This window comes from Cheilinus undulatus, linkage group 15 (assembly GCF_018320785.1).
Source record: "Cheilinus undulatus linkage group 15, ASM1832078v1, whole genome shotgun sequence".
Taxonomy (NCBI): Eukaryota; Metazoa; Chordata; class Actinopteri; order Labriformes; family Labridae; genus Cheilinus; species Cheilinus undulatus.
The window spans coordinates 13851168-13875470 of record NC_054879.1 but is presented as its reverse complement, the minus strand read 5'-3'; the positions used below and the strand labels follow the sequence as shown (position 1 = coordinate 13875470).

Sequence of the window (24303 nt, the reverse complement as noted above, 5' to 3'; positions counted from 1 at the left end):
TGATAAACGGAAGGCAGTAGGGGAGTAATATTACAGACATGAAAACTTTGTCATTCAACTTATGATCACGATTTCATTTCTTCTGATTTCCATTTTATTTAAATAGTTAACCGATCAGTCAGTATTTTAAACTGTATTTGTCTTGCTATTTTGAAATATTAAAGTAAATGTTTTAAGTTTGTTAATCACAACCAACTAAAGCGATAAAGTCGGCATGTTGCTATATTGTGATTATTATATTTATCATCATAATTACGCAGGGAAGACACAGTTTATAGAGCTTTTCACAGAACGAGCTGAAAGGAAGATGAAACCAGAGTAGATTCTGTAATAAATTTAACAGAGACAAGAGAATTAAAGAAAAAAAAATGATTAGGTAGGGAACAAAGCAAAAGTATTTAACATCGTTATGAAACAAAAGGACTTGAACATTATTCATCTCGTAGTATTGACTTAGTAGAAAGTTCAGATTAAGAGAAAGGTTTCTGCTGTTCTAGATGTTCACAGTTCCTCTTCCTGAAGAGACTTTAGGATATAAAAATCTTAATGAGCTCATATCTCTGACGTTTTAGCGTTCACAGCACATAACAACACAGAGAACGCACCGAGTGGAAGTTGCAAATTTTGTAGTCCATCAACGTTAAATTGTAGTTTTTACACAAAAAACACACGTCACGTCCGTAACATCCACCTTTGGAAAGTGCAGTCGGATTCCTTACTCACCACAGTTCTCCTTTCCTATCCTCTTACTCCCACCTTTCCTTAACCCTGCGACGTTTCTCGTCGGGGTTAAGGAAAAGTGAATAGGAAAGGACTTAGGAGGTCATTTTTTGGACTTTTCGAACGCACCCTTAGTCTCACAGCAGTAGAACATGTCGCAGAGAAGATAAACACAGGACAATTACACTTTTGGTTCCTACTTTTCAAAGTAGGAGTCCAGTTTGGCCTCACCTCATTTGTACTGAATGCTTTAATTCTAAATTTTGACCCAGCTAAGCTAATCAATAAGTCACAAGTTGTAAGGAGATTTATTGAGAGAAAGCTAAAGACAAGGGGGATGCAGCCAACACGCAGCCCACATTCGCCTGGTATATAAGCGATGACGGCGTTCATGTGTAGATGATACATCCTTAGGCTGGAGATACTACACTTGCTGTTCCACCTTGCATTTGCTTATGAGATCTATGCTGGATTATGAACATACTAGTAAATATACTTACCAATACACTATGCATGTTACTAGAGAATACCCCTAGAGGGCATACAAGAGATCTCAGGCCATTTACAAATACCTGATGTGTGGAATGTAAACTACAAACATGGAAACACCCAAGGAGATTGCTATTCACATACTACTAACATCAATGATTACAGGTAACATCAGATCAGCTCTGACTGAAAACTCCTAGGCAGAACACACCTTCTGCACTTTTTTACAACAATATTTTCCTCCGTGCACGAACATAATGCTCTTGGTGTATTGGTGTATTTAGTCACCGTGCTTACTGGTGACTTTCAGTTGACTGGTTAGCAGATGTTATGCAAATTTGCCAAAATCTCATTTTCTGAGACCTTTAGACACAGCAGTGATATTGATCTTCACATCTCATGACAAAAAAAAGTTTGATTGCTTAAATTTCATTTCGTTCCTCTAGTGTTTTTTTTACAGGTGTGCAATGGCTTTATGGTTGGAAATGAACTCTTTCTTTAGTGGTTACACGCTTTGGTGGTTGCTTTTTGTGGTTTTAAATGAATGTGAAGTCTTTGATTTTAGCCTTTAAGGTTGCCATTATGTTCACTAATTGTGTGTCTTTTTCCACTGTAAAATCTGTGCGCCCAATGTGCCATTTTAATCACTTTTACCCAGGAAAATGTGTGCTTTGTTTAATTAGTGGTCACTATTTCACACCAGCACTTAAAATGCTTTTATGTGTTTCACTGTGAGCTCAAAGATCATTTTCTTCCTGTTTCCCTCTCATGGTGAGGATTTGAATTAAATAACGCATCACCAGGATCTGCTTGGGGATTTTATAAATCAGAGTCCTTCAAAATATTCATTGATTTAAAAAAAAATTTCTGAGACACTCTGCAGCTCCTATTCTTGATGGAGAACTCTATTCCCCTTAGTTATTAGTATTTTCTTAGTGTCTGCTCTCTTAACACTACAAAGGTATCAGGATGAAATAAAACGTCATAACAGAAGTATGGCTCATCAATTTCCCCTCTGATTCTTTAAATAAATGTCAATTGCCTGCTAGTTTAGTTTCTTCTCTTCTGCATGAGTGATTCAGTAAAACTCTCACATCTTCACTCATAAAGGCTTGTTTTTGCTCCTGCTGTGTTTGTTGTTGTCTCAGTTGACATGAATGAATCCATACCAAACAATGAATTCATTAACCCAATCATAGCATGAGATGATTGATTCTTTTATGATCAAACCATGATTGTCTCTGTGTTTGTGTTTGTCTCTTTCTTCCTGCAGAAACCGGTAATGACACAGGGCTCTTGAGGAGGAGGCTCAGCATTTTGTGACTGATCACTTTTTCTAATGCTTTTCTTTGTTATTAGACTTTTTATTAATAATATCTGGATCCGTGATGACTGACTACTGATGATGGTGCTTGGTCTGGATCCAAATATATGTACAGTACATTGTATTCATTGGAGTGAGTCATTATATGCATAGTATGACTCTACATGATCTGCTCCCATTAGGCTGGTGAAATTTTAATCAGTTTCAAAGAGGTGGGAGTCCACAGTTAGAAGGACAGTTTTCACAGATTTTTAACATTATAATCCTACAAATGTACACACTGGAGCAGTGACACTCTAGACTAGTGAGTCTAGAGTGTAAACAAGGCTGCACTAACTGCAAATCATCCTCCACCTTTAGCCTAGGCTTGTACTTGCTTTTGTTAATCGCTAATGCTGAAAACCTAACCCCTCAAAGCAGACAGATATTACGATACAACAGAGTTATTACAGTGTAAATGTACGTAGCTGAGGCAGCAGTTTGATCTGAATCTGACAAAATTTCTTTATTAAAACAAGAGTAGAGAACCACACTGAAAGCTTGTCATGATTGAAAAGATGTTGTCCTATTACTGACCTGCTTAGGCATAGGTTTGCAATTATTTCAAGTGTGGTTTAGTTACACGGTAAGCCGGTGTACACAAAAGCTGCTACCACTGACGCGATAAAGTCAGATGTAGCTGTAGAAAAGCAGCAGTTTAATCTGAATTGTGCCACATTTCTTTATTTGAATAAGAGCAAAGAGTCACACTGTAAGCTTCTCTTGGCCAAGAAGACGTTTGGCTCGTCCCCGAAAGGCCTTGGTTTTATCCACATCATGTTTTACTGTTCATATACCATGGGGACACTTGTACCAGAGCTACAACCTCATTTTGTTTTGTCATTCTGATTGTCCCATTATAAATATGACAGACAGGACATTTATCCAGTTACCCTCCAAGAATTATTTTAAAAATCCTGCCCTTCCTTAACACTTTCTATGGGAAGTTTCCCATATTTGTCAGATATATCCATTCAGTGGACTTGGTGACCTTACATGCTAAAGGCCCTTTCATACTAGGCCCATTTTTTATCCAAAATTGCTGCATATTTAAGAAAAACAAAAAACTAAGAAAAACAATCTAAAGTCTTGTTAATCATGATTTTTGCACCGACAGCAAAATTTGTTTGTCATTATTATTTTCAGAACTGGTTGGATTTTTTTTTTTTTTTTTAATTGAACCTTGTTCTGTCTCTGTTTCTGTCTCTTTCTCCGCTTGCACTGAAACCTCACTTTAAACGCTGTGGTTTGCCAATGCATTATCTGGATATCAACTGTTTAATGACCAAATCTCATTACTAATTTAAAGAAATGTTTGTTCAACCCAATCTTGATCCATACATGTTACTTAAGGTGTGCTCCTATCATAAATACATTGTGGTTGTTTTCTTGAATTTTTTATGCTTGATCTTCAATATGCTTTGGGCAAAAATGCTTTTAAACCACTGGTATAGTGTGTAGCCATTCTTATTTGACAAAATATTATATCTGTGACTATTTATTTTCATGTTTGCATGGTCCAAAAGAAAATTTATAAAAATCATAATTTACGCAACATTTAAAATTATCAATTTCTACTTTGTTATAAGTTTACTTTTTACTTTCATTTGATTTATCTTAAAGAAATATTGGTGTTTTATTTATCTTTGTAAAGCCTCATTACAAGAGAAAAGCTGACTTTGTTGCAAAGAAGTAAAAGACAAAGTCTTCAGAAGGAATTAAAGGTTGTTTTGATGAGTATGAATCAAATTTTTGTATATTTTTCTATGTATCCGTTTCCCAAAATGTAATAGGTATTTATACATTCTTTTAACACTCAACAGCCACTTTATTAGGCACACCCTGCAAGTAGCATGGTAAATTAATGCCAGAATTCTTTTCGGCATAGATCCAATGTGGAATTTTAGATTTTGTTTCACATCACATAGTTGTTGCAGATTTGTCAGCTTCAGCTCCATGATGCAGATCTCTCTTCAACCACATCTTAAAGAGCTGATGTTGAGATCTGGTAACTGACGAGGCCATTTGAGTTCAGTGTTAAATAAACCTGTTTGAGATGATTTGAGCTTTGGGACATGGTGTTAAAGTTGCCATCAGAATTAGGGTATGGTCATAAAGCTACATCGGCAATATCGTATCGGCATTTCATCCACTGGTGTTTTGGGAACGCTACTTTTTTAAACCAGGTACCAGAGTGCATGAATCGGTTTACAGCAACCGTTTCATCTCGTGGATACAACCAAGCACATCTTTCCTGAAATGACTGTGTCATAGCCCACTTATCTTGTATGGACATGCATACACCGTGAGCATCAGATGGTCATGGAGAACAGCAGATGCCACAAGTTCTTAGGTTCACTCCAAAAAGAAAGTTATGGGTGTGCTTGCTCGATAATCTTCTTCTCTGGTTTTGGTGCATTTCCGTGTCCGTGTTATAGCGCCACTTATAAGCTGGGCACATATACTACAGCGTTTTGAATGACTTCTCGTGACAGACATTTCTTGAAACGGTGCCGTGTTTACTGAAAACCTTTCAAAACTGAAGAAATATATTTTTATCTCTGTGTGGACATGGCCTGGATGTTAAACTGAAGAGACGGTTGTGCACAAAATCCCAACAGATCAGCTGTTAATGAAATACTAAGAACGTCACATCTGATGCTAACAACCATGGTTTGTTCAATAAATCGCCTTTCTTCCTCATTCTGATGATCGGTTTGAACTTTAACTCAGCATCTTGACCATGTCTACATGCATTGGCTGCTGCCTTGTAATAGGCTGATTAGATTTTTGTTTTATTAAGCAGTTACACAAGTGTACCTAATGAAGTGGCCAGTGTGTTTATCTCATTTAAAGGCACTACTTTCTGCTCTGATTTCTTTGCTCAAGACCCTCTGAATCATTACCTGTGATTACGTTCATATAGTTTTTCTCATTATATGCAATAACGCAGTGCAAACAATGACATGAACTATTTATTTTTCTTTCTTTCAGCTTAATAACAGAAACTATTTGGAAATTGTGTAAGGCATGTATGTTGAACTATGCAATGGATGAAAACAGATGTCCTGTTTTTTATTTCAAGATGTTATTTGGATTTTTTTTAATAGTAAGAATAAAACAGCTGGTTAACAGTGACTGATTCAGTCATATGAATGACTTGTTTAGCCTGTGCATATGTAATTTGTCTTGCACTCATGCTGTTTGTATAAACTCAAGACATGAAAAACTCTGAATTCAAGCTTAATGATTTATTTTAAGCTTCAGTTTAGTTATGAAACATTTATAAGTCAAATTATGCATTCAAGTTTTGTGCTACTGTCTCATTAAATTATTTACGAACTCAGCTGTCATCATTTTCTCTTTTAAATTCACTTCTTGTTTATCTTTTATTATAACTGGCACATCAAACAACATTTTTCTACAACGGCAGGTTTGATTTTGTTTTGCTGCCTTCTCATCTCACCACAACCCCAGAAAATCAAGATTTTGTTGTTTAGGCTATTGACAGCCTCAAACAAGTATTTATAAGAGCTTTTGAACCAAATGCTCTGCTTATTACCTCCGCCAAGGAGGTTATGTGATCGGCAGGGTTTGTTTGTTTGTTTGTTAGCAACATAACTCAAAAAGTTATGGACGGATTTTCATGAAATTTTCAGGAAATGTCAGAAATGGCTAAGGTAGAACTGAGCAGTTTTTGGGAGTGATCGGGATCACCATCTGGATCCAGGAATTTTTTTAAGGATTCTGTACTATTGGGAGATAGGGCTAATGGTGGAGGTCTGCCCTCCAAGTGCTTTTCTAGTTTATTTATTGTTTTACTTACTGTCAATCTTTTATCCATTATGCACACCTTTAAGGCCAAAAAAACTTCATTCCAGTGAATTAGCTTCAAAATAATCAAAACTTGTTAAAAAAAAAAAAAAAAGACAGACAGAGATAATACTATGGTACATAATATCATAATGCAGAGAAGGAACTTGAATGAATAAGTGTGTGGTAGAGCCATAAAAATTCCAGTAGTTTTGGCAGAGAAATTATAAAACAGGAAAGATGGCCCTGGGTCCTGGGTGTCGGCAGGTATGCTTAAAGAGTAAATACCGTCATATTAACTGGGATCACTGGAAGCCATTGAGTCATTTTGTACATGCACTCCTGCATATGAGAAATGTATGAATGAAAACAAAACATTGGTTGTCGGTTTAGTTGTTACAGCTCATTGAGAGTCCTCAATTAAAAACAAAAAGTAGTGTTGAGGCAGGGGAGGTGGGCGACGTTGAGCAATGCTGGTTCTAAAGGTGCAGTGTGTAAAATTAAATAACATCTAATTTTAAATCTCAATGTTGATTAGATAAATCTAAAAGAATAAAATTTTAAAAATCCAATTTTGTATGTAGGTAATTAAACACTGATTTAGAAAGACCTTCTTATAAATATTATGTTTCATTTTTACCAGGTCTGTTCTGCTAAATGCTACTAGGCTGAATATCTCACACTGCACCTTTAAGTTGCTGGAAATGCCTAGTGTGGAGGGTTTCCTTGTTACAGAGATAATTTTGGTGGCCGGCCACCTGTGGCTGCCACCATGACAAGACACTTCCCTTCAAAATGATAAATATTATAAATTTCTCTGTGTTTGAAAACTCTGGGAAATATTTGAGATACTGTAAGAACACAATTAAAAAATACACAACAAAGGAATGGTCACTTTTTGGATTAATATAGGTATCAGTGCAAAAAATTCCATGTATTTTCATCTTGAATCCAGGTTTTCTATCACAATTCAGCCATAAATTTCATTTTCAAAAGATTATCATTTGACAGCCATAATCCACATATGTTTACTTCACAGTATTTGAATATTATTGAAATATTAATAAGATAGTAATAAGATGGTAGAGGGGATGATATGGGATACAGTTCTGAATTATAGATGTGCAATAACATTGCATACAATCATTGATGTGCAAATATGATTATCAGGTGTTACAGGATGTGCAAATTTTTAGCTTTATTTGCATTTTACTGCATTTAAAGATCTTTTAAAGATCATTTCATTATAACTGATATGGTGTGACTGACAGGTACTGCTCAGGTCAGGTTGTACCAGGGACATTTTTTGAGATTTGGTGGTGGTTTTGGTGCACTGTCGTCATTTAAGTTGTAAACCCCCACGCAGAAGACATTATGTTTCATATTCTGAATAAGTGTGTGACATCAGCATATCAAATCTTCGCTGCCCCTCCTGCTGGAATATAAATGGATGACACATCTGATTAACAACCAATAACACAACGTCAGAAGTGCATCCATACAGCAGGTGAGATAAACACTTTAGTCTCACTGCAGTTCCTGTTAGTGACCAAACAGGCTGATCTTTAACACTTAGGAGGCAGAGAGGGATCTAATCTGACTTCAGAGCTTCCTTTCACCTGTTCAGATCCTACTGGAGAGGAGTTTACCCGCAATTAATACAACTAGAAATCTTCCAGACGGTAAGTCCTTGTGTTTTTCCAACATTCATGATGACATTCATCCGGGTTAACTATTGTTTAGACTAATGTAAAGTCATGCCAACAGGTCAGTCCATTCACTCTGTTATGAGTAACTTGGAAAATACCCTTCAGAAATGTTTTTTACAATTTAAAATGATGTTTAAGAGTGCTGACAGCAGTTTTTATTTGGTGTTACAGCCTTCTGTTCATATAGCAAATTGTATATGTAAAAATAAATATTGCAGAATATTGCACAATTGCAAAACTTTCACCAATAATGAATCATGTTCGCATTAATGCATCACATTTATACAAATACTGGAACATTCTGCAAACTGTGCACTCCTCTGCTTCTCTGCATCTTCCCCCCTTTGCATCTGCATTCAGACTCACAGGTCCATATCATCATAAAACCCTGAAAAGATACTGACTCATCAGAATAAATTTAAAGACATACCCTATACTTATATCAAAGTAATTCTGCACTAGTATGTTGGTGTTATATGTTGTGCTATTGTGCTCTTTCTTTTCTCTGCTGCAGGTGGAGCTGAAATGAAGCTGTGTTCTGTCCTCTGTTTCATCCTGTTGCTCCTCAGTCAGGCTCTGAGTAGATCCAGTCAAGATGCTTCCATAAATGTCAGAAGTAAGATTTCTACAAACTTATTACTCAAATGTCCAAGACTCAAAGAGTCTAAGATGAAGATGAATTAAATGCAATTTAAATGCTAAACTCAAACTTTAAATTACTTTAAGACAAGTATTTAGTATTGTGCATTTTTGATAACACTATTACTCCACTACATTCAAAAGATAAAGTTGTACTTTTTTGCCCCAGTAGCTTAAATTTATGAATTAAAGTCATTAAAGTGATATAACAACCAGGTGTGAATAACAGAGTAAAAAATTCTATTAATATTATATTTTAAGAAACTTTTTCATTTATAAAACATCCAAAACTCATTTAGTGTAACTGTGTTATTTTAACAAATATTCTATAATAAATACTTTTCAAATATGTTATTAAATATATAAATGTGACCACTTTTTGAGAAGTTTTGGTCATTAAAATATAACCAAAAAGATAACAAAAATCCAGAATTATACAAAGGTTTTTTTTTTCTTTGAGTAAATTTGTTATTAAGATTAACTTTTAAATTTAGTATTGCATAGCTCTGATATCATTTGGTCACCAGATGTCCATTGAGAGTCTTCAGATAGACATTTTAAAATCTACCTGGACAGTTTTAAACAGAAAACATTTCTAATCAGTCATTTTTGCCTGGTCTTACATCAAGTTGCAAGCAGGACTTTCTTTGATAAATAAAAATTTAAAGGGGGGGAGAGCAATGCATGTGGAGGGCCCCATGTCAGGGGAGAATATTATTTCTGCATTTTATTTAAAGTGCTTGTCATCTCTTCCACAACATACAGCATTCTTACATCATGTGGAACAAAATTGCATATAGTTGTAATTTCAATGAAAAATAAAAATAAAAAGCACATTAGTTTGGTTTACAAAATAGCAGAATTAAAGATGTTGCTTTTAATTCATTTTTTCATTGATATTTTTGTTGAAATTCTCCTCTGGGAATATGTTTTATCATGTTTTAGGGGTAAAGTTATAATCCATGGCCCTTTATTTGGGTTGGTTTACATAATAAAGTAAGCTAAAGATGGCTAATCCTAAAGCTAACCTGTGATTTGTCTGTCCATTGTCGTCCCCTGTCCTGCTCAGATCCAAACATTGATGCCTCCTGGTACACTGGCAGAGGGATCAGACCTGTGGGGAGATTTGGACGGAAAGTGTCGAGGAGAAATCAGCATCTGGCTTTCATCGCTGCCAAAGTTTACATACCAACAGCTGAGAGTGGTACCAATGTCTGGATCTCACAGTGAAAATACTATGGATGAATAAAAATGGCATCTGCTCTCTGTTGGGCTTCTTCACGTTGGTCTTGTTCATTTGTCAGACTCCATTAAAGTCTTTAACTTCTATGTAGGGGTTTTCTAACATGTGGCCTGAATAAATTATGTAAACACTTCAAAGATAACTTAATTTTCTTTCTTGAACATAATGGTGTGCTTAATAGATTCAAGGATTTGTGGAGTAAAACATGGCTAAAGGCAAGATGCAAGTCCAAACATGACTTTATACATTCAAGTTTGACATAAAATGAGTAAATAAGCAGTGTAATTCCTTTAGTTCCTTTATTGTAATATCAGCTCAACGTTAGTTATGAGAAAAAGCACTGCAGCAGGCTCAGGTCAGGTTATTTTCTGGTACCCTCAGGTAGATTTATTTTGTAGCAGATGTTAAATTAACCATAGCATTTGAGAGGAAAAAAAGTTTTAAAACTGCAAGACATGATTTTAAAAACTCTGAAAGATAATAAAAATGTTAAATGCATTCATGGTTCCACTAATCAGGTGAAAGAGGAGGAAACATCAATAAATATTACAAAAAAATCACCAAAAAATAAATAAATTACCATTAGAATCAAGCCAGTATTTAAAAAATAGATTTAAAGGTGGCATATTATTTTCCACTATTGAACACAGGCCCCATAAATGAAACCTCCACACCATGTTTTTGCTAAAATGTACTACCACCATTGCAAATCTCAAACCCATATTTGATCCACTGTAGAACATGAACCAGATGTTGAAACTGAGACATTTCAATATTTCATGAAAATATTAGCTGATTTCGAATTTGATGGCAGCGACACATCTCAAAAAAGTTGGGACAGGGTGGTACTAAAGAAAACTAGCTGGAGAGCGTCTTGCAAATGATTAGGTTCAATCCAATCCAATCCACTTTATTTATATAGCACATTTTAAAAACATTCAAGTTTACCAAAGTGCTGCACAATAAAATCAAAGAAGTCCTAGACACTGCTGAAGTAAAAAACAACAAGAGGAAAGGCATAAAAGCAAGCAAGAACAACATAAAGACATGTAGAGGAACATTTTTCTGAAATTGAGGTTAACTGACAACAGGTCAGGAACATGACTTGGTGTAAAAGGGGTATTTTAGAGAGGCAATTGTAGAACAATGTCAGAAAAAATGTTCCTCTACATATGATTGTGCAGACCATCTACAGTCCATAATATCATCTGAAGTTTTAGACAATCTGGAGAAATTATCTGTGCACAAGGAACAAGGCTGAAGGTTGACATAGTTCACCATGTCATCCACAAATGACAGTAAAAGCTGTATCATGGGAAGAAGAAGCCACATGTGAACACGATCCAGAAACCCTGCTGTCGTCTCTCAGACAGAGCTCATTTAAAGTGGACTGAAGCAAAATGGAAAACTGTTCTGTGGGTAGATGTATCAAAAATTGATATTCTTTTTGGAAACAATGTACACATTTTCCTTCAAACTTGTTATCAGTGCACAGTTCAAAAGCCTGCATCTCTGATCGTATGGGGTTGCATTAGTGCCTGTGGCATGGGCAGCTTACACATCTGGAGAGGCACTATCAGTGCTGAAAAGTAGATAGAGTAAACATATGCTCCCATGCAGACAAATGCCTTGACTATTTCAACAGGACAATGCCAAACCACTTAGCATATCCACCACAACAGCATGGCTTCACAGTAGAAGAGTCCTGGTGCTGAACCGGCCTTCCTGCAGTCCAGACCTTTCAGCAATAGAAAACATTTGAAGAAAAATAAAATGCAAAAATCTGACAACGAGGCAAGCCAAAATCATACATCGGACAAGAATGGGAAAACATTCTTCTCCCAAAACTCCAGAGACTGGTCTCCTCACTTCACAGACGTTTACAGACTGTTGTTAAAAGAAGAGGGGATGCTACGCAATGGTAAACTTGTCCCTGTCCCTGCTTTTTGTGTTGCGTTCATAAAACTCAAAATGAGCTTATATTTTTGACGTTTATGTTCTATTGTGAATCAAATATGGGTTTATGGGATTTGTAAATGAATGCATTTTGTTTTTCATTCACACATTACACAACTCCCAACTTTTGTGGAATTTGGGTTACAATATTTAGTCAAGAAAAAAAACTTGCTAGATATTGTATACATGTACAACATCATTCAATTTATCTAAAATAAGGGAAGAATGATCAAGGTGTGTGTACCATGGTGGCTGCAAGGGATCCAAGTGCATCAGTGACTAGAGACAGAAATCAGGAATAGGTGCAACTGATAAATATTTCATTAAGTTTACTTCTTCAGTTTCTGTTATTTTAAAAGATAATAAATACTGATTAGACCTCTGCTCTCATCACAGCTTCAATGACACCAAACACAACATTTTAAACTCAACAACTAGGAAACGTCTATGTGTTCATTGAAATTCACATTTTTCTGAGAATTCTCTCTTAATTTATTCGCTTTAATGGTTTATCCTTGTGTTTTATTTTGAAAGAGTTTTAAACAAAGAAAAGCTCATTGCCCAGATCTCTCGAGGGGTTTGCACAACATCTGCAAAATGTACTGAAGGTTGTTTTATATTCACAAGATTAACATACTCTGAATATGAACCAAATCCTCCATCTTTCATTTACAGTGTGTTTTATCCGCTCAGTGTGAGGTGTTTCTTTGTTAATGTGAAAGATCCAAACCAAATGAGGACCAGCAGCCCTTCATAGCTTCGTTGTCCTGATTAAAACCAAGCTCCTGTAAGGCCTGTGACGATCATCATCAAGATCTCTGCAGTGTTGAGCAATAAAAAGTGTACTGTTGGATCCATCCTGCAGAGAAAAGCATACGTTTTGGATGAAGAACATATGAGGGACTATTGCACAAGCTGTAAAATACAGAACGGCAGGGGAGAAAGTAACTCTATGTGGAGGTTTGAAGGAGCCCCATGCAAACAGAAACAGGACTACATAAAAGAGATCCTAGCTTTATTGAAGCATAGGGATAATATCTCTGTTGTTCATTTTTGTGCCTTTGCACAGTGAGTTAAAACCAAGGCACAGTATATTGGCTCTTATCACGCAAAAATACACAGAAGTGAAAACGCAACAGAAACATGACTTAAAAGCTGCTGTATGTTAGAGGAAACCTCTTCATGTAGAAGATAAAAGCACTATGGGAAATGTCTGGGTTTTTCCTCCTGGCTGTGAGAAGATTTTTATCAACATCAGTGAGACCGACGGTCAGCTCGAAACCATAAGGTCAGGGATTCAGCCCTGAGCTCCTGCAGTTGTCGTATCTGTGGGTGTGACACATGACCCCAAACGGATTCTATTGCTGATTCAATAGTGCAACAGATGGGAAGATAATATTAGTAATTACATGCCCCAGCAACATCAGCTTGATTACACTGATTTCTATTTCAGAATCATGAAAGCCAAGCAATGCAAGACAGTCTGCCTGCAGACCATTCATCTGAGACACCATATATCTCAGAATGGGAATAAATCCTTACATTTTAAAATAAATTTGGGTTTAACCTCAATTTAGTGTCAAGGTAGGGCTTGTGGTCATGGTTGGTATATCTAAAGATAAAAACTGACTTGCACAACCTGATTATAAAATGTTAATAAAGCATCCTCCATGAAAACATTCTAATGCAGCCAGAGTAGCTTACGTAGCTCCCTCAGCTGTGTTAGCTACGTAGATAACGTAGCTAAAGTCACGCTCACAAAGCACTAAAGTAAGCTACATGTCTATGCTATTTACGTAACTGGATTAGCTTTAGCTGCTAAACTAGATCACTAGATCACTAGTCACTTCCTTTCTGAGATATATGTTAATAGACCGTCGCCCCATTCTAGTTTCCCTCTCTGTCGCTCACACTGACAAGGCCGACAAACAGGGAAAGAGGGAGATGACAAGGCATCAGGGGTGTCAGACAGGAGTATTCCCTAGATTTTCATTTCATTTTCCTCACCCAACAGAGCTTGTTAGCATGCTTTACTAAGTGAAGATAACTTAAAATGTTATACACAGTAATCTGATGACAATGACCATGATTTCAGCTGGTCAACATGACAACCTGGTGAGCATGAATTACTTAATAACACACCAGTGTCATCCCAAAAATCTCTGATACTGATTTCAAAGATTCTCCCGTTTTATTTTGTAGGATTTGCCCACTGAGAGGACACTCTAGAGCACTTTACTCATTAAAATACTACACCAGAGGGCAATTTTCCAAATAACCAGGGATTTTTTAAAATTATTGCCCACATAGATACTCTAGAGGCAATTTGTTAGATTTGGCCTACTTAGAGGATACCCACAACTGCACTTTCCCCACTTACAGGGTTCAAATTGTATATTTGACTTATTTTTATGAAAATATATGTGTAAAATTTGTTTAATGTAAAATTAAAAAACATGGCCAGTTGATAAGATTCATGCTCAAATCAAAGTGATATTTAAAAAATACTTAAAAAGTCAGCTTTTTCTTGAATTTGGAAGTGTGTTCCACTATGCCTCAACCACATTCAGCACAGTGGGGGTCCGCGGTCTGTGGCACCTTTGTTTGGAGGGTTTTAGGGGGGAACAGTTTGAGAACCCTGCCCGAGAGAACTCATTCTCAAAATCTGGGATTCCCAAAGTCTGGGTTGGGACCAACAAGTGGGTCACCAGAGAGTATTTATTTATTTATTTATTTATTTATTTATTTATTTATTTATTGGTCTCCAGAATTTCTTTGCACCAGTATTGAATGCGAAATTTCTGTCTGCAGTACACATTAAAGCCACATGGGGGTGCTCCAATCTCAACCTCTACAAACCATTAAAGGCCCACGGGGCCAAGCATGCAAAGAAAGTCTATGGGACAGAGGTGAAGTACCCCCCTCCAGCCTCATACAGTGGAAAGTGCCAGGTCAGGACTAGATTGAGTCCAGAAGGAACGTCAACCAATCAGCCACAGACAGCCCAGCAGGTAGACTTTATCAGCATTAACACAGAAAAGGAAACTGTAGAGTCACAATGTCTTTAACCTTTCTAAAAAGGGTCACCAAAAAAAAGGTTGGAAAATACTGCCCTCGAGGGCACTTTCATATGTTTATCTACCATAGAGGCATCAAAGAGGGCAATATTACAGCATCTTTTTTAAACATAAAGGCACCAGGAGCCCCCTAAACCACCAGTGGGACTGACAGCTGTTTTATCCCAGGATAATAAAAATAAGTCAAAACTCAGGATTAACAATCAAAATGTATCTGACTCATGACTTACCACGGGCAAGAAAACATTACTTTAAGATCTTTGCAGAAAAAATGATATAGATTGCCGTCTTCATTTGGTTTGACAGAGCCTTGTATTGTCTGAGAACCACTTTCTATTCTGCTCTGGTTGAGCACTCTGCTCAGTTTAGCCTTGATCGTATAAAAATGAGGCAGGAGACCTCCAGTAAAAGTCAACTTTTCAATTCAACATGTGGGACTGAAGAGTTTGATCAAAAAACAGTCAATAAAATTGAGGACAAAGTACTGGTGTTGAAGTGAAATGTCCTCATAAACTCAGTGGTCGTTCCTTCATTATAGCAGACAGCTGTAACTACTATTGATCATTAGTGGTGAAGTTAAACTGTTATAAAATGCTCTCTTTGCTCACACTTTCTGAAATAAAATTGATAGCTTCAAGTTAAATAAGAAATAAAAGAGGAAATAAAAATACATTCATAATCTATTTAGAACTCTAAATGTTTCACTAGCTGCCCGTGTGTTGATAGAATGAAAACAGGCAGTGATACTATCCACAGCTGTGTTGGTCATGGTCCGACTCTGCAGCAGGATGCAAACAGGCTGGATGTGTCTCTGTGCTCCAGATCATCGAGCGGCGTCTCCTGCCACTCTGACAGCCCTCCCTGCTGCTCTCCGATACACTCATACACTCTGTGGGCTGAAACACAGCAGTGTTAACAAAGACATCACACCCACTGCTGTTTTAAACATGAACATGTGGGCATTTTAGAGTCATTTATAGTGAATGTTTGGAGCAGTTATGATGATTTGGTTCTCATGTTGGTATCTACTGCTCTCTAGTGGACTCAAGCAGCCTTTTATTGATATTAGTCTCCAAAGCACACTAATAATACATTTTATTAATAAAGCGCTTTTCAGAAATAAATTTTTTTTCCCTAGATTACAATAAAGCGGAACTCATGATCATTGACCCCAAATCCCTAACCTAATCCATCCAGAACTTCAGCCTCTAAATTGACACTTTCACCCCACCCCCCTCGCCTCACACCTACATTCTTAGTTTCACTGTTGACAGTCACCTCTCCTTTTTATCATCACGTCACCCAGCTTACAAAAACTGCCTTCTTCCACCTAATAAACATAGCCCACCTCCACCCACCATTCTAATCCCCTGCAGCTGAAACTCTCATCCACGCTTTTATCACATCCCAACTTGATTACTGCAATAGCATCCTTTATGGCACATCCTCAACAGTCCTCAATAAACTTCAGTACATCCAGAACTCAAGCACCAAACCTGGGGGGACAGAGCCTCCTTTATAGCACCCCTCCCTCTGGAACTCACTCCCTTAACATGTGCAAGACTGTACGGACTCATCCACATTCAAATCACTGCTCAGAACTCACCTTTTTACAGTGGCTTTTAATGTTTGATTCTTTTTTTTTCCAAATTTTTATTGAGGTTTCAGATCAATATACATAAAAGAAAAATGTAAAGAAAAAACAAACAACAACAAAAAAAACAATACAAAACAAAAAAAAACAAACAAAAAAAACATACAAATAAATAAATAAATAAACAAATAAATAAATAAAGGGACAACTTACCCCCCCACCCCCACCCCACCCCACCCCCCAGCAGCCAAGGATCTAATTCATATATACAGGTTTAAGACAATGCATGGTTACAGTCATCTCATGATAGTTACCAAAATTAATAGTCCATCAACAGGTACAGCTGCGCACATACCAAGAAGAATAAATAAAATACATAAATAAATAACTAGAAATAAAATGCAAAGAGCTCTAGATTCCATTTTGAGCACACAATGTGACCTTGATTTTCTTTATAGAAGAAGACCAGAAGGAGACAGTAGCTTGCTTGGTATTGTGCATCCTTGCTACTGACAGTTCCATGTAGGCAATGTCTTTTAAAGAGTTATAAAGAGTAATAAAGAATGTGAGGTGGTTGCCAGCGAAGTGCTAGCATCTTTTTGGCAGCTGTCAGACCAGCAAATAAAACAGACTTATGACAAGTAGACAGAGTTAAAGCAGAGGTATCATTCAGTAAAAACAATTTAGAACAATAAGGAATTTCAACATCAAGAAGTTCTGATAATGTAGACGATATCATTTTCCAAAAAATTACAACTCCTGGACAACGCCAATACATATGCATAAAAGATCCGATATCCTGATTTGGGCAGAGCTTGCAGTTTAGGGAGGATATTAGTTTCATTAAGTGTAGCTTTCTCGGTGTAAGATACATCCTATGTAAAAATTTGAAAAGTATCAATTTATGATTAGGGTTTTTAGAAGCATTATCTAGGTTCTTCCAAATAGTGGTCCAACACATATCCTCCATGGAAATGCCAAAATCTCTGCTCCATGTCTGATTAATGATTAGAGGTTTACAGACAGAGTTTAGAAAAACATAAATTTTTGATGATAACCCTCTAGTCTGACCTCTGGCATCTACTAAAGAAAAAAGCAGGTGAGTTGCCAAATTTGCACCCCATGGAACACCATAAGTGCACATAGCTAGTCTGAGTCTAAGATAAAAGAAAAAAGAGCTCTTAGGAACATTATACAAAGAACACAAATTCTCAAAAGATCTCATCCCAATTCCTTCCCAAACATCAGCTAGAATGTTGACATCTTTAGCAGCCCACTGAGGGAACCGAAAGGTAGCTCCCCCTGTAGTAAGTTTAAAGTTATTAAAAAGAGGGCTGTGAGTGTGCCATCTTAGAAGAATCTGACAATGTTTCTCTACCGCACGCCATGTTGACGGTAAAAAGGACATAACTGGCCCAAGTTGTCTTTTTGCACTCTTGGTGGGAAGAGCAGAAAAAAATCAGATCTTGTAGCCTGTGTGGGAGGGCTAAATTTTCTTCAATTGGTCTCCAAGAGACCTGCGCAGATGGATCTAGCCATCCAGACACAGGTTGTAATACATAAGACCAAAATTACAGTTTGAAATTAGGAACATTTAAACCTCCATCCTTTTTGCTCCTTTGTAATGTAGACAAATTACGACGTGGTCTTTTACCACCCCACACAAAATTTGAAACAATCTTACTCAACTTATCCCAATAATTTTTAGGAGGTGGGAGAGGAATCATGCTGGAAAAGAAATTTATTCTTGGAAGAACATCCATTTTGATTATGGATATTCCATATCTTCCTCAACACGTTTAAATACATGTTGAAAATTTTTGGTGGAGATGGATAATAAAGTGGGATGGCTATCAACACCTAAATATTTAAAAGAATGAGCCACTGGAATCAAAGCTGGAAGTGAAGATGAATTAAAAGAAGCATTTAAAGGCATTAACTGAGACTTAGTCCAGTTGATCTTATAACCAGATAGAACACTAAACTGAGCAAAAGTCTCCAAAATATAAGGAAGAGAAAATAGAGTGTTTTTGACATGTTACAATATATCATTGGCATATAAAGATATGTGATGGTGAGTGTTACAGAAAGTAATGGGTTCAATAAATGGATGTTGTCTAATACCCTGAGCCAGAGGTTCAAGTGAGAGAACAAAAAGGAGTGGAGAAAGAGGACAACCTTGTCGAGAACCTCTACAGACAGAGAATGGAGTGGACAAAATATTGTTAACTGTGACTACAGTTGTAGGGTTGGAGTAACGAACCTTAACCATTTCAATGAAACCCCGCCCAAAACCAAACCTACCAAGGACCTCCCACAAGTACTGCCACTCGAGCCGATCAAAAGCTTTTTCAGCATTGAGGGACAGCACTGCGCAGGGGTCCCCGATATCTCTGGAAAAATGTATCACATGTAATAGCCTACGTATATTGTCTCCTGCTAGGCGGGATTTCACAAAACCAGTCTGGTCCTGGTGTACTAGTTTAGATAAATGGGGCTCAATTCTTAACACTAAGACTTTAGCATATGCCTTCACTTCTGCACACAAAATACTTAAGGGCCTATAATTATTGCAAAGTAGGGGGTCTTTCTTAGCTTTAGGGAGAACAGCAAGCAGAGCCATCTTAACATCACTAAGAAAAGAGCCATTTTCAACCGAGGTCAATATCATATCTAACATATATTGTCCAAGATCTTCCCAAAATGTAGCAAAGAATTCTGGAGGAATACCATCCCATCCAGGAGCTTTCCCTCTTTTCATACTAAAAATAGCATTTTTAAGCTCATTTAGAGTAATAGGGGCTTCCAGCTGAGTTGCCTCCTCTTGATTTAAAGAGGGGAGGTTAAGATTGCTCAGGAAATCATTACATTTTGAGACATCAGATGTTAGCTCTGAGTTATGAAGATTAGAATAGAAGTTGCGAAATTCTGTATTTATTTCTTGCAGATCTGTTAATATTCCATTTGGGGAGCTAATAGATGTTATATTTGAGAATTTTTCATTTTGTTTGATTCTTAGTGAAAGCAAATGGCTGGGCCTGGGTCCATTAAAATAGTAGTTTCTCCTAGTTCTTAACATCAAGAATCCTGCCCTCTGCCTCAGCATTGAATTTAACTCAGAGCGTGTGGCATCAAGAATCACTTTAATATCCTCAGAAAGAGAGGCTTGATGGATATTTTCAAGATCAAATAGTTCGGCCTCAAGTTGGTTAATTTTCTCTAACCTAGTTTTGTTCTGGTAGGCTGAAAACGATATTGCAGTGTTACGTATGAATCCCCTTAGGGCGCCCCCAAAAAACGTGGGTCATCAACCGAACCCTCATTTACAGTTATAAATCTTTTTAACTCATCTTTAAAAAATTGACAAAAATTAACATTTATAAGCAGAGATGAGTTAAAGCACCACCGTGTTGCTTTTTGGGGGCTTTTAATGTTTGATTCTGTTGTTGTCTTGCCACTTTGCTGCTTGTTTGTTTGGCTGTTATGTTGTCTTTTTGGTATGTAATGTCTTTTAACTATTGTAAAGTGTTTTTGAGTTTTTGAAAAGTGTTTTTTCTGAATAAAATGTATTATCAGTGTGCTCTGGACACTTATCTCAATAAAAGGCTGCTTGAGTCCACTAGAGAGCAGTAGATACCAACATGAGAACCAAATCATCACAACTGCTCCAAACATTTGGATTCATTTATGATGAGATACAGCCTCCATGTTGGTCCTACATCCCAGTGTTTGTTCACTATAAATGACTCTAAAATGCCCACATGTTCATGTTTAATACAGCAGTGAGTGTGATGTCTTTGTTAACACTGCTGTGTTTCAGCTCACAGGGTGTGTGAGTGTATCGGAGAGCAGCAGGGAGGGCTGTCAGAGTGGCAGGAGATGCCGCTCGATGATCTGCAGCACAGAGACACATCCAGCCTGTTTGCATCCTGCTGCAGAGTCGGACCATGACCAACACAGCTGTGGATAGTATCACTGCCTGTTTTTATTCTATCAACACTACTCTTCTAAGTGGGTACCATTTGGCAAATTACCCTCTGGTGTAGTAACTTAGTGGGTAAAGTGCTCTCTACAGCAGGGGCGTCAAACTCAATCACAGCAGGGGCCAGATTCTGGATTCAGGACAAACCTGAGGGCCCAACAGGGTCACCTTTTTAAACCATAAAATTTCAACCTTGTTTCACCAGTAATAAAATATGAACAAAAAACTTAGCACTGAAAATAAACGATTTTGGCATTTAAAATTTTAAAAAGATAAGTTTAAAGGCTCACAATCTGAGAAAGTAAATTTATTAGTTTAGGGGTCAAAAGATGAAACTGAAATTAAAAAATGTTTTTTTAATTGAAAATATATAAGAAAGAAAGTCAAAATCATGAGTTTAAAAGGTCAAAATATGAAATAAAGTTTGTGATCATGAAATAAAAGTCAAGATATGATTCAAAATTTTAAACTGTGAGTCTAAAAGGTCAAACTATTGGATTATGAAGTCAAAGTCTGGACAAAATAATTGGTTAAAAAGGTCAAAATATCACTTAAAAATAGAATTATGAATCTTAAAGCTCAAAAATATCATAGGAGAAGTCAAAATTATGAGCTGAAATGCTCAAAGTATGAAATTAAAAGTCAGAATCCTAAGTTTGAGCCCTAATTGTGAGATGCAAAATTGAAAACGTGAAATGAAACCAGAAATTAATTTCTTTTCTCACATTCCTTTTCCCACTTCTTATCTAAATATTTTTACTCTTTACTTTTTCAGATTTTGTGACTTAACGAGGACATCTTAAATCATCAGTAATAATTTTAAATTTTTATACTTGAGGAAATCTGCAGACCTCATACTGATGGACCAGTTATAACAGAAATATGAGATCATCTTGCGGGCCGGATTTAACTGCTCCACGGGCCAGATTTGGCCCCTGGGCCTTGAGTTTGACACCTGTGCTCCAGAGTGTCCTCTTAGTGGGCAAAATCCTACAAAATGCAATGTGAGAATCTTTGAAATCAGTATCAAAGATTTTTGGGATGGCATTAGTGTGTTATCAAGTAATTCATGCTCACCAGGTTGTCATGTTGACCAGCTAATATCATGGTCATTATCATCAGATCACTGTCATCAGTCAAGACAGTATAACAGTTCAAATACAGATGTGTTTATTGATAATGCACAGTTATCTCCACTTATTAAAGCACGCTAACAAGCTCTGTTGGGTGTGGAAAATGACTACTCCTGTCTGACACCCCTGATGTCTTGTCCTCTTTCCCTGTTTGTTAGCGTGTGAACAACAGAGATGCTAAAATTCAAATGGAGTGATGGTCTATCACCATATCATAGAAAGGAAGTGAAGTAATATGCTAGTACAACGCATTCCTTTTTAGCAGATAAAGTTAACCCAGCTATGTAGGTAGTGTAGAGATGTAGCATACATAACTGCTTTGTGAGCATGGCTTTAGGTATGTTATCTATGTAGCTAACGCAGCTGAGGGAGCTACGTAAGCTACTACGGCTGCATTAGAATGATTTCATGGAGCATGCTTTATTAAACATTTTGTGATCAGGGTGAGCAAGTCAGTTTTTATCTTTACCGTTACCTTACGCCCTACCCTAAAACCAAATTGAATTTAAACCCGGCTTTATTTATGGAAAAACAAAAAAGGATTTATTTCCAGTTCTGAGATATATACAGTGTCTCAGATGAATGGTCTGCAGCCAGACTGTTTTGCATTGTTTGGCTTTTATGATATTACAATCACACAATCCAAGAGAGTGAGGCTACAGCTGTAAGGTGATAAGTCTGAGGTTACAAAACTTGTATTTAAAATGACAGACAATTCAGAGGCCTACCTGAACTGCAACCAAGTGCTTGTTTGAATTTCAGCCATCAACGACTAGAATTCAATATATTGATCTACATATTTTGTGTATATCTGTAGATCTATTTGTACTTTATATTTTTTACAAATACTATCTACACAAGCAGACTTTTACCAACAAGCTGTCGCTCTTCTTCTAGTTGAAGATACTGTATTAGTGACCTTTACAGATGCAAACAGGGTTTCATTCTTCATTGTAGATGGATAAAACTTGTCCAGTCTAAGCTTACCTTGAAAACAATCCCAGTTCTATCTTATAAACAGATATTAAAATCTTCTCACAGCCTGGAGGAAAAACAGACATTTTCCAAAGTGTTTTTATCTCATACAAGGTTTCCTCTAACATACAGCAGCTTTTAAGTCATGTTTCTGTTGCATTTTTCACTTCTGTGTATTTTTGTGTGATAAGAGCCAATATACTGTGCCTTGGTTTTAACTCACTGTGCAAAGCCACAAAAATGAACAACAGAGATATATCCCTATGCTTCAATAAAGCTTGGATCTCTTTTATGTAGTCCTGTTTCTGTTTGCATGGGGCTCCTTCAAACCTCCACATAGAGTTACTTTCTCCCCTGCTGTTCTGTATTTTACAGCTTGTGCAATAGTCTCTCATATGTTCTTCATCCAAAACTTACATTTGTCTCTGCAGGATGGATCCAACAATACACTTTTTATTGCTCAACACTGCAGAGATCTTGACGATGATCGTCACAGGCCTTACAGGAGCTTGGTTTTAATCAGGACAACGAAGCTATGAAGGGCTGCTGGTCCTCATTTGGTTTGGATCTTTCACATAAACAAAGAAACACCTCACGCTGAGTGGATAAAACACACTGTAAATGAAAGATGGAGGATTTGGTTCATATTCAGAGTATGTTAATCTTGTAAATATAAAACAACCTTCAGTACATTTTGCAGATGTTGTGCAAACCCCTCGAGAGATCTGGGTAATAAGCTTTCCTTTTTTTAAAACTCTTTCAAAATAAAACACAAGGATAAACCAATAAAACAAGGAAATTAAGACAGAATCATCCAATATGATCAGAAAAATGTGAACTGCAGTGAACACATAGATGTTTCCTAGTTGCTGAGATATTAAATGTTGTATTTGGTGTCATTGAAGCAGTGATGAGAGCAGAGGTCTAATTATTATTTATTGTCTTTAAAATTAACAGAAACTGAAGAAGAAAACTTAATGAAATATTCATTAATAGCACATATTCCTGATTTCTGTCTCCAGTCACTGATGCATTTGGATAACTTACAGCCACCATGCTACACACACCTTGATCATCCTTCCCTTATTTTAGATAAATTGAATGATGTTTTATAACCTGAGTATAATCCAAATTCTAAAAAAGTTGGGGCGCTATGTGAATTATGAATCAAAACAGAGTGCAAATATTTTCAAATCTCATAAACCCATCTGATGTATATAATATATTAGATGTTGAAAATTAAACTTTTTTACCTTTTCATGAAAAATATTAGCTCATTTTGAATTTAATAGCAGCAACACATCTCTAAAAAGTAGGGACAGGGCCATGTTTACCATTGTGTAGTATGCCCTCTTGATTTTTTTCAACACTCTTTTTATTTGAGTTTTGGCACTTAATAACAAAATTGTTTCCGTAAATGTGTGCATTTTGTCTTTGGCAAACCAGAGGGATAACAAAGATAACAAAGTGGTGACAATAGTAACATTAATAAATAGTACTGAAGACAAAATAACAATTAAAAAATAAATAAATCATTAATAAATGGAAAAAAAGGAAAATAGCAAGAAAAATTCTACAAAAGAAATAAAGATGACATCAATAATAATGGT

General features: G+C 36.6%; 1 protein-coding gene across 1 annotated transcript in view; it reads left to right on the top strand.

The window, feature by feature from the left end:
* mlphb (melanophilin b) overlaps positions 1-5898 on the top strand; it is a 64130-nt gene extending 58232 nt beyond the window's left edge. Inside the window, exon 15 of the mRNA XM_041807160.1 lies at positions 2483-5898. Coding sequence (XP_041663094.1) covers positions 2483-2509 — 27 coding nt within the window. The 3' untranslated portion in view covers positions 2510-5898. The remainder of the gene's footprint in view (positions 1-2482) is intronic.
* The last annotated feature ends 18405 nt before the right edge of the window (positions 5899-24303 follow it).